The sequence below is a fragment of the Hakea prostrata genome, chromosome 5, assembly GCF_041222555.1.
Source record: "Hakea prostrata isolate BN-2017 chromosome 5, UWA_Hpros_2, whole genome shotgun sequence".
Lineage (NCBI taxonomy): Eukaryota > Viridiplantae > Streptophyta > Magnoliopsida > Proteales > Proteaceae > Hakea > Hakea prostrata.
The window spans coordinates 23586406-23597251 of record NC_142604.1 but is presented as its reverse complement, the minus strand read 5'-3'; the positions used below and the strand labels follow the sequence as shown (position 1 = coordinate 23597251).

General features: G+C 38.6%; 1 protein-coding gene across 1 annotated transcript; it reads right to left on the bottom strand.

Moving 5' to 3' along the window:
- Nucleotides 1–5020: 5020 nt before the first annotated feature.
- On the bottom strand, nt 5021–9953 carry LOC149015728 (protein ROLLING AND ERECT LEAF 2-like). Its single transcript, XM_089156908.1, has 5 exons — nt 9828–9953; nt 7155–8363; nt 6543–6754; nt 6230–6453; nt 5021–5876 (listed from the first exon to the last, which is right to left on the bottom strand). Exons 2-5 carry the CDS (start codon nt 8251–8253, stop codon nt 5144–5146), a joined length of 2268 nt encoding a protein of 755 aa, XP_089013034.1. The 5' UTR covers nt 8254–8363; nt 9828–9953; the 3' UTR covers nt 5021–5143.
- Between the last annotated feature and the right edge of the window lie 893 nt (nt 9954–10846).

Below are 10846 nucleotides of genomic sequence, written 5' to 3'. Positions count from 1 at the left end.
TTTATGTTTGCTTTGTAATCCTGCCATTTATGTTATTATGGATTTAACTGCCTTACTGGGTTTCTTTCGAAACTCACTCCTTTTGTACCATATCTTTTGTTAGACTTCTCTGCAAGTTTGAAATATGATGACGGTCCATATAAGGAGGGCAAGGTGAAGAAGATGAAGACTGAAGATGAAGAAGAGCCGACTGAAGATGTGGATTAGATTTCTCTTGTTTCTTCTAGACTTATCTTTTACTTTACTTGTATTAGCTTAGAGCTTTAGTTAGATTCGATCTACCTTCCGCATATGTCTGTGGAGTATATTTCCGCTATACTCTACAGTTGCCTTTTTATTTGGTATCATGTTTTCCGCACTCTGATATTCTTAGTGATCCTTCTGAGATCTTTTCTTGAATTTTATTATTAACTTATTAGAATACAATGATTTGTTCTTGCTTTTGATTATGTTATTGTGCGAAATGGATATGATCGTTCCTAAACTTGATCTTTAGGGCTGTGGATCACACTCTCGGGTATGCCAGTTAGGGTACCGGCTGGGAGGATGTGACGTTTACTCTGATTATTTTGACATCACTTCCACACTCTGATGTTGATTGAGATCCTTCTGAGATACCCATACTTTGATTATTCTTTTAATTACATTAATACAATGATTTATTTTTGCTCATGATTATACTATTGTGCTATGTGGGAGGATGATTGTTGAGACTTGATTTTCGTGGCTGTGGATCACACCTTTGGCTATTCCAGATAGGGTATCAGTTGGAGGGATGTGACCTTTGGTTCCAAACTTCTTCTAGAACATAAAGGATGTTCTAAAAACACCTAAAAACAAGATCTATCAACAACAAGCATTTACAAACTCAAATCAAATCGAAAACCTAACGAATCACAAATAGGTCTTCTCCGAAATCTAACTGTAAAGAAAAAGGTAGAATAGAGTAATTGTGGAATCACTCTAAAGCAATAACAAAGATAGAGTTTAGGTCTCCATTAATTAAGGATCTATCCACAAGGATCTACTAACAACGAAGAATCAAAAGGATATGAACTAAGCAAAATGAGTGAACTAACCTCAAAAACCTCAATTGGTGCATCAAAAGCTCTTCAAATGATCTCTGCATATTCTCTCTCTTTGACACGAACTCTTTGTTGTTCTCTAACTACTTAGGAGTGAAATAGCAAGTTTTAGGTCAAAAAAAAATCTTTAAATAGGGTTCCAAAACACCAAAATACTAAAACTCCCCTTTTTCATCCGTATGCATCAATATGGGTCACCAGGGAGACCCATACCCTTAGAATTGCTCCAAGAGCAGTTTTGAGGGAGGTTCTTCCCTTGGATCTTCTTTAACACACAGTGAACTCTGGACCTCCACAAAAGTGCCATCAATTAACTCTTGATCCACTTTCCATATCTGTCAGTGTTCGAGTGAGATCTTCTTCCGAACTTCAACAACTCTCCAACTTCATCATCATCACCATCCACTTCCATTGGTTCAGAATCTAATCCAATGGCCTCGATTTGGATGGTCCACAGTTTCTTTCTACTATTGCTCCTGATTCTCAGACCTATAATATGGATTTTTGGGTTAGGATTATGGGGGATTTTACATTGGATAAGTTTACCTCAAATGCAAGGTCAACTACGTCTCATGCTACATGTGGTCTAGATACCTTTCCTCATGCCCATTACCCTCTTAGTCTATTATCTTTCTCCATCTAGGAATGTTATTCCTCACGGCACTCAAGCCATCTTTTGGACTACCATTCCTTAACCCTATGGTTATCCACATATGTTGGGGCGGATGCTTCTCATGTCTCCTCACGACACTCAAGTTGTCTTTTGAACACCCCATGAGTCCAACCCTAACATATGCAACTCTACCACAACATGATAATAGTAGACCTGTATGATGCTCACAGGACTCAACCACTGCCATCACAGATCACTCGACTTCAACACCCTTGCCAAAAGGGTAGTAGCACTCATGAAGATTTTAACCAATACATTTAGACACTTATTGACTATGCACCTAGTTAGTCTAAGTGGATGCATAGGCACTAGGGGTAATGGGTGAACCCACAACCCTAGGTTATATATATATATATATATATATATATATATATATATATATATATATATATATATATATATATATATATATATATATATATATATATATATATAGTACTCTACCACCAAACTTCCAACACATCACATTGACAATCATCATCTAAATGAATTGAATAGTAATATAAACATAAACATCAAATTACCTTTTATTCGTGCAAAGTCTCATGCAATTCATAAGAAGATATTCGACATTTGTAATAACAAGAAATAGAATCAAGTCAAAATACACAATACATGATAATGTATTCCTCACTTGTCAATAACAAAATAATCTCCAATGTCCAAGAAATCCACAATAACCCTAGAAAACATAAAGACTAAATTAGGATTTAATTCAGAATCAAGCCAAGCATCAAGCAAACCCAACTTGTGCTCCCATATAGGGGGCGGCAAGTCAAGCCTTTCAAGGCCGGTCGACCGCCCCCTTGGCTGCAACGAAATTGCTCTATTGGAGCTCTTTTTGAAATGAACTCATTTGGGGTTTTTTGGGACTTCAATGGAACAATAGTATTGTCCCAAAAACACCTTCCAATCATCCCAACTAATCCCAAATAAAAAAGCTCCAAATTGATTCTTAGAGAGTTGCTCGCGGGCATCTCAGAGAGGATCGTTCGGTCTCAAATGGTTGAAATGAAACCAATGAACACTTAAAGAGGTTGGGAAACACAATGGGAAACAAGAATGAACATTTAATTCAACCCATGTTCTACAAATACCATCATATTGCAAACATCCATCATAAATACTATGAAAAGTAGTTGGAATGAAGGGTTTTTAGGTCTTCTTACCTTCACACGCGGTCATCCTCGCAAACTGCTCTTCAGCATCGCCTCACGTGCAAGATTCTCCCCAATCCAAGCTCTTCTCCTCTACCACTAGCGTAAACAATTTGTTTATGAAGTGAAAATACAATAAAATAGGATTTCTTGACTCAAAATCCCAAAATTGCCCTTTTCTAGGTCAAACTAATCACCTTCCTCAATCAACCGACCCTATATCTTTCACATGCGAAAGCCATTTTCGATGGGCTTCGGAGGGTAGGTTCCTCTAAACATTTTTGAATCAATGATATACTTTACCATGGCAATAGAATTTTCTAGCATTGGTTTTTGTGCATGCCAAAATCTCCTTTTTATGTGTTCTTGACTGACTTTCTCTCTTTTCTTGAAATCATTTAGGGTGGCCAGATCTTCTTCTAGTTCATCCAGGTTCATAGGTTCAATTTTTGAACTCCTAGTCTCAACTCAAATGGTCCAAAGTTGCCTTCTACTTGCACTCTGGGTTCGTGGATCTGAAATGATGGGTTACTGGGTTAGGATTTTAGGGAATTTTAGAACTGTTGGCTCCATAGGCTATAGTCTGGATTGCTAATCCTTGCATCCTAAATCGAAGTATTATAGCCTGGCTGCCATTGTCTGCTAATCCTCATTAGCAATCTCTTGGCCCTCCTTTTGCTCCAACATTGACTATTGAGTCTCTTTCACCCTCTATGTCTTGCCAAATGTGCCTTAGCATCTCTTCCATAGAAGGTTCACTTACAATGGACACTTCATATAACCCTCTCTCAGGGTTGGCACTCTCTGATCCGATTGAGAAAGAGTGTTGCCCCTCTTTTTCTCATGCTTCTCGCGTGGTTGTTGTTCTTGTTCATAGAGGTCCCATTCGGCATGCCAAAATATGTTTCCTAGAAAACTTCCTTCCGGTCAAGAAAGGCCTAATGTTTCTATTGCCTAGGTGTGAAGGTGACTCAATTGTTCAATCTATTCAGGCGCTTGTGTTTCCTCTCCTTGCCTTGGTGTATCAAGGACTTACCTTAACCTTTTTTAAGAAGGTTAGCAAATTTGTAAGATATTTTCAATGAGAAGACTGAAACTAGAAAGTCTTTTTGAAGAAGACTAAAACTTAAGGATCTTTTGTGAGAAGATTGAGACTCATTTATTGAATTTAAAAACTATAAACTACAATTTTGTCAAGGCTAATGGATAATCTGCATGCCATAGTGAAGTTAAAGGGTTTGTTGTTTGATGTGTCTGTGTCAAAGAAGATGAGGGGTGTGTTTGCACTTCCTTCCAAATTTCTAATTCCCTATTCCCTAACTATTTCATCCCAATTAACTGCAGTGGACAACCATATAAACTACACTGCTGACTGTGTATCTGACTAGGCTCCTCATCCATTCGAGTAACCGGCTCAACTGCTGCATGAAATCCCTACGCAAGTAATCGTTTCAGCTAGCCCCTCCAAGACGCACTAAACCGGATTCACAACCTGTTTTCGACCCAACCAGAATTAGGCATCCAAACAAATAGAAACCTACGACTTTTTGACTTAGTTTCCTCGAGTCAGAATCGCAAAGAACACAGATTAGTTGGATGTTGAGGAACAATGAATAATAGCCAAATTAGGAGTTGTTGGGAGTTTGGAGGAACCTACCATCAAGATATACACGAAATGATCAAGGATGTTTCAAAGACATTGCCTTCAACGATGTTGAGCTGCTGGGTTGAAGACGGAATTCGCAGATTTTTCCAACTGAGAATCAGCAGGGCCATCGAAGTAGCAACAGAGCGCCAAATCCACAAGAAATAGAAGCAGGTTGACTTATAAATTAGTCAGCCAAACAAGTTGGTAAAATTAATTTTGCATTACTCCATTTGCAACCAAACAATATAAAAGGGAAAATGAATTCTCATCACTTCCTTTTCCGATTCGCCTTGAACCAAACAAAACCTTAGGGCTTAGGGCTGTTTCAGTGGTAGATGCCGTTCAGTATGGATATGGGTATTTTGAGGTGAGAGAGCGCTTATGATGAGTGATGAGTGAGAAAGGCTCACTAGAAGCTCTTCTAGAAATTCCAACTATTAAGCAAGAGAGAGAAAGATGACAAAAAGGGTCATGCAATTTAGGAAACAGGCAGCATAACACTAGCATAATTTAGGTATTCTATGATGAAAAATGACATCCCACTACAAAACTACTCAACTATAAACAGAACAGAATCAAATTACATGGCTTTCTTGCTGGCCTCTTGAGTCCATGTGGCATTCTCCCATTGCTTAACCAAATCAGCATAACCTTCTGTGGATGTCATTGCAAATTCTGTTAGAGAGCTCACAACAACTGACATCCCAGCACACAGGACCCTAATGGCAACCTCAGCCATTTTCTCTGCACTCATTAGTACCTCCTCCGCTTCTACCTGACCCACCTCCACCACCTCCATATTCCCATTGGAAACAGGTGAGAACTGCTTCGATCCCTTTGGAGTTTGACGAGAATCATCCTTTAGTTGCTGTGCATACACTGAACCCACACCTGCTGCAAAGAAATCAAGACCATCGATCACGGGACTATCACGAATGTCATCAAGGAATCTGGACCATTGAATGCAAATTCCAAAAATTGGTGGGGCTCCACCAGAGCGTCGAGGAGAGAACGGTAAATTTGAAGTTTCTGGGTCGGTTCGGACACATCGGAGGAGCCATCCTTTGAGTGCATTAACATAGGATCGCTGAGCAGTGATCCATGAATCAAAGCAGGCTTGCCAATTTCGAAGCTCAGTCACAAGATTTGCAGCTGACCGAGCAAGTTTGTGTGGTTCTGTTGGTGATATTTCACTGTGTCTTTTCTGTTCTGCCTGTTTTAGGGGTGTACTAGCTAGCAGCAGCTTGGCTTCATCTATTGTTCGCTTCTGGGTCCGATGACATTCTGCCATTACCTTCCACATCCTTGCTAACCTGTCATTTACAATTGGATTAATTTCGGCCATCCAATCAACCAGTTATTAGTAATATATTTACGTAAAGATTATAGAGATAGAAAATCACTGTGCTAGATACTCATCAAACCTCCTGGACAAAAATATTCAAGTAGCAACAATTCCATCCAAAACCAACACTGGCTATTTCAGGTTATATCAAGGTTGCAGTCAGAATTACAGTTTTCTGAAGGTTTCCAACCTTCATGGACAGAGGCACAGAAAGGAACTGTGATGATGATTTCATTTTGGACGATGATTTATATGGGTGGAGTTTTTTGCAGAGGTGATGAAACTAAAACATGGGAGAACTGAGTTGCAATATGGCCATACCCTTGTATCAATTCTAGAAGCTGTGGCTGCAATTCCTCATCCCGTAGAGTTTCTATTCTCTTTGAAACTGCTTCAACCGAGTGTATTGAAACCTTGATCTGTGTATGGAGATCTCTTATTGTGCCTCTTGTTTTATGCACCAAAGAAGAACCCTCTCCTTTCACATCTTGGTTTCTTAACTGCATACATTTCTTCTCATAGGCAAGACGAACCCGTTCTCCAGCCTGTTAGCAAGACAACAAGTAAATCAGTACAGATTAAGGTCCTATTTGAATCTAAAAACAGAAACTAGTTTCCTGGTAGGGAGTTATACCTTAACTTCCTCATATAGCTTCTTCTCCCAAGCATACAGTCTATCAAGTGTTGACTGGTGACTCCCTGAGAACATACAAGACTCCTCGGAGATGTCACTACTGCTGTCATAACCATCATCCCTGGAACTTAAAGAATTGTTGAGGCATATTGATGATGTTGACCGTGAGGAGCCCGAACGGAACAATGCAACTGGATTCAACATTTTCACAGCTGCAACCACCACAAAAAAATGACATGTTAGAGATTCACCATGTCTTAAAAAACAAACACAAAAATCATGAAATGATTTGACATTCATGTCATGAGTTTTGTTCATTACTTATATGGTCTAACTAGAGTGGCACTCTACAACCCTAAGAGCGACTACCTTTTAGTAATAATTATCAGTAAACAATCAATTTAAGTGCACAAATAGCTGGACTAAATATTGTAATTTCCCCCAGTACATAACTCCCTGCACTCTGGTATTTTAACATCCAAGATCCTATTAGATAGGAGCTCAAACCCATTAGTAAACAGAGTTGGCATGTTGTAACATGGTTAGGCAATCCAGGCAGCTTCTGGATTTCACTTTAAAATGAAAATTTAGCACTAAGGTAATGTTGCAAACCTGTAAGCTCACTTGAGGTTGAAGGGTACTGAGCTTTGGTAGCCTCCAACATTGTTGAGACCTCATTAGCTGAATTACAGACTATCATGAATTGAGCTTCAAGATCTTTTATGACCTCTGCCATACATGTTGGTCTTCGGTTTACATACACTGTAAAGCCAGGAGTCCCATCTTTATCTTCTTGACCACCCACTGCTCTCTCTTGACTACTAATTTCAAGTTCTATTGTATTATGTGCTTCTGATGCTCCAACACACTCAGTGAAGTGAGATTTTAGTCCTTTTGCTTCATGAGCTGTACCAGGTTCATTGTCAGTTTCAGTATCAGTATCATCTTCAACAATAACGATGTCATCATCATAGTTACTACAATTCACTTCAATTTTAACTTTTGATTCTGCGGGTGCAACCTGTTCATCTAGTTCAAGTTCCTCTTCCAAATCAGGAATTCCCTCCTGTTCGCGAACCTGCCTAAGCCCTTCTGTCTCATCATCCATGACTGTCTGATCAAGACTCATGCGGGTGGGGTAACCACAAGTATCCAATGAGTTGAAGGGATTCCAGAAGAAATCCCATTGTGCAGTCTGAGGTGATTGGGGAGGAAAACTTGGTCTGTTTGGTGGTGAAGAAAAGAACGATGAGTCCATGGGTGATGATTGCATTGCAAAGAACCCATCAATCCCATAGTGGTGCATTGGAGGATAAGATTCGATTCTCACAGTCTCTGGTGACTGGGGTCTCTCCTCAACAGAAATGGATGGATTCCCACCAGATCTGAGATAATTCACTTGGAAAGCTGAATTGCTTTCAGCTTGAATTTGAGGCGGTGTAGAGAAAGGTTTTGATGAGATTGAGATGATACTTGGACCTGTCTTCTTTAAAGATGGGGTACTGAAGGGATCCAAGAAAAACTCACGGGGTTCATCACCCTCACTATAATTGCGTAGGGCAGCAGATACACGCTTTAAAGATTGTATGTAGGCAATGTGTCCTGAGGCAAATCGACTCCTCTGCTCAAGGGCTTGTTTAATAAAATTCTTTCTGTCTTTACAAAGCTGGACAGCCTCTTCATTTTCCAGCTTCGATGTAGAACATCCCATTTCTATCTACTTATCACCACCTACTAAGAGTTCTTCAGTCTCAAATCAAAAGCAATATCACCAGTAGCTTGCTGACTATCATTCACCAAATTCATATGGATCTTGTCCGACTGTTGAACATAAAAAAGGCAAATTTGAGAGCATGAAGTCGTGATATAAAAGTGTGTGAAATGCAACAAGAAATCAAAAGAAACAAATGAAATGGGGTTCTTTCCTGGACAAATCAAACTCAACATTTTTTATATAAAACTTAACTTTGATAGTTTAACTTAGAAAAGGATATTTCTGACAAAATTGTGGCTGCTTTCGTAATTGTCCACTTAAACAGACAGAATTGCCAGGAACAAATAATCTTAAATAAGCTAGGAAAAAGAATGACAATTCTTTTGAGTCTTCTATTCAAGTTCTTCAATGGTACTATACCTTGAAACCCAACTCTCAACAAACTAGATAAGTTGAATGCAAAGTGAAATCAAATAGATAAAACCTAACCAAGAAATAACTTATGGTGCCCTCCTTTTATTTTTTATTTTTTATAATTATTATTATTATTATTATTTTTTTTTGGGGGGGGGGGGGGGGGGGGGGAATTTAATGTTTCCAATTGGAGTTTTGTAGGTACCAAATCCCAAAATTAATGAGCTACCTTACAATAAAGTAGGAAAAGTGAAAAACCTGGATGCACAACTGTGGGAGTAAAGGATTCCGGAACTGTCAAGTAAAATGAGTTGAAAAGAGAAAATCACCTTAGGAAAGGGAGGGAGAGGAATAACATTGCAGTAACTTTAAAAATATAGATTCAAGAAAAAATATCAGGGAGTGAAGTTCAAAGACTGGAAAATAAAACCCAGTTTCAAAATTAAGAACACTTTCATGACGAAATCTACTGCAAAACTCTCCAGAAAAAAAAAACCAAAGCCAATTTGCTGCTTTGAACGGTAAGAGAAATGATCTCTGACACCTCTGAATGTTACAGAAGAGGAAAATTTGTTAAATCCATGAAAGTATAAAACCTAGAACACGTTTTAAAAGCATTTTTATGCAGAAATCTACTTATAAAGCCTCTAATGGAAAAGAAGAACAAACATGCAAATTCGACTGAACTGAGGTAAAAACCCATTTCAAAATAAGATTTTTACCTACGAAAACAACTTCTGAAACCACAGAATCTCATACGATCAATGGGCTTTGGTGTAGAAAAACCAAATCTTAAGCAGAATCTACTTCTGCAACTTCTAACGATGAGAAAGATAGGTAACCCATCTCAAAGAAAGAAAAATACAAATTAGAATGCCGAAATCAAGATGAAGAGAAAACTTTCAGGAATTCAGAGGATCAGCTAAGACAAAAACCTTGGCAAGATGGAAACTTTAAAACGAAGATACTATATATATCACTATAAATTGAAGAAAGACACGCTTCAAAAGCTGAGAAATGCGTGGTACCAAAAAAAAAAAAGCTGAGAAATGCGAAGAACTGACAAATTAGCCTTGTTCGGAAGACGATTACACTTGTTTGCACTCCAGAAAGCTGCAAAAATGGAGTTTAAATTTGAGTAAAACGAAGAAACCTACCTGATTGTGATGGACAGGAAGAACGGAGCTGATCAGCGAGGAACGAGCGAGAGTGAGAGTCGTTGAGAAAAGCAACGGTCAAATACGTCAGTAAAGAAAATATTATAAAAGGCTAAAAAGAGAGAAAAGTAGGAATACAAAGTAAATGAGATAGCGAAAAAGAAAACGACCCACCCTAATATATACCCACCCAACAGCTAAAATCCAAATTGGGATTTTTCGGGTCCTCATCCATTTGGTCATTGGAAGCTGACATAACCGACCCGATCTCAAACCAGCTTTACAAGTTTTGAGCCCTCCTCTTTTTCTAACTCTGCCCTCAAGTTAAAGGGTGTCAAATTGGAACCAAATTGGAACCAAACTGGAAGCCAAATTACTCGAGTTGAAAGGCAAATGAATTTGGTGTAGTTTGGGAATGGAACATGGGAGCAAGTTCTATTCCGTTCATGGGAGCGGGAGGAGGGGATGTGGAGCAGAGGTTCAAATCAGAGGTTCAAATCCGGGACCTCCTTGGATTTACTACATTTATATAAAAAACTGTTAGGACCACGAGAGAAATACTTTGTCAATTGGCGTAGTGCACGTTGGTATCCATTCGAGGGACAAGGACAATATCTCATGGTACCCTTGTAATTAGACCTGTAAATGGATAACCGAAATAAAATCCGCCTCCGAATTCGCATTCGTATTCGTTTAAAGGTATCTGTATCTGAAAATTTTCTTACTGGAAAATATTTGTATCCGTCCGCTAAGCAACAGGATTCGGATTCGGATTCGGATAATTGCTTATCGGATAGGATAATATCCGGATAAATTGTTATCCGGATAGAGTAAAGTGTTTAACATTTTTTCTTTAAAAATAGATGATAATCGGATTCGGATACCGATAATCGGATTCGGATACCGGTAATCGGGTATTTGGTAATTGGAAATTAGAAATTTATAATAAAAAATGTAAAAAAGTGACAATTATCAATCAATAATCGGATATTTTATCGGATTGGATTATTATCGGATAT

Bases quoted from the DNA above. Each gene is read 5' to 3' on its own strand.
- LOC149015728 (XM_089156908.1), bottom strand. From the start codon at position 8,253: ATGGGATGTTCTACATCGAAGCTGGAAAATGAAGAGGCTGTCCAGCTT. The intron at 6,454-6,542 runs GTATAACTCCCT...TCTTGCTAACAG, and splicing joins AGCTATATGAGGAAGTTAAG to GCTGGAGAACGGGTTCGTCT. The intron at 5,877-6,229 runs GTATGGCCATAT...TGTAAATGACAG, and splicing joins CTTCTAGAATTGATACAAGG to GTTAGCAAGGATGTGGAAGG.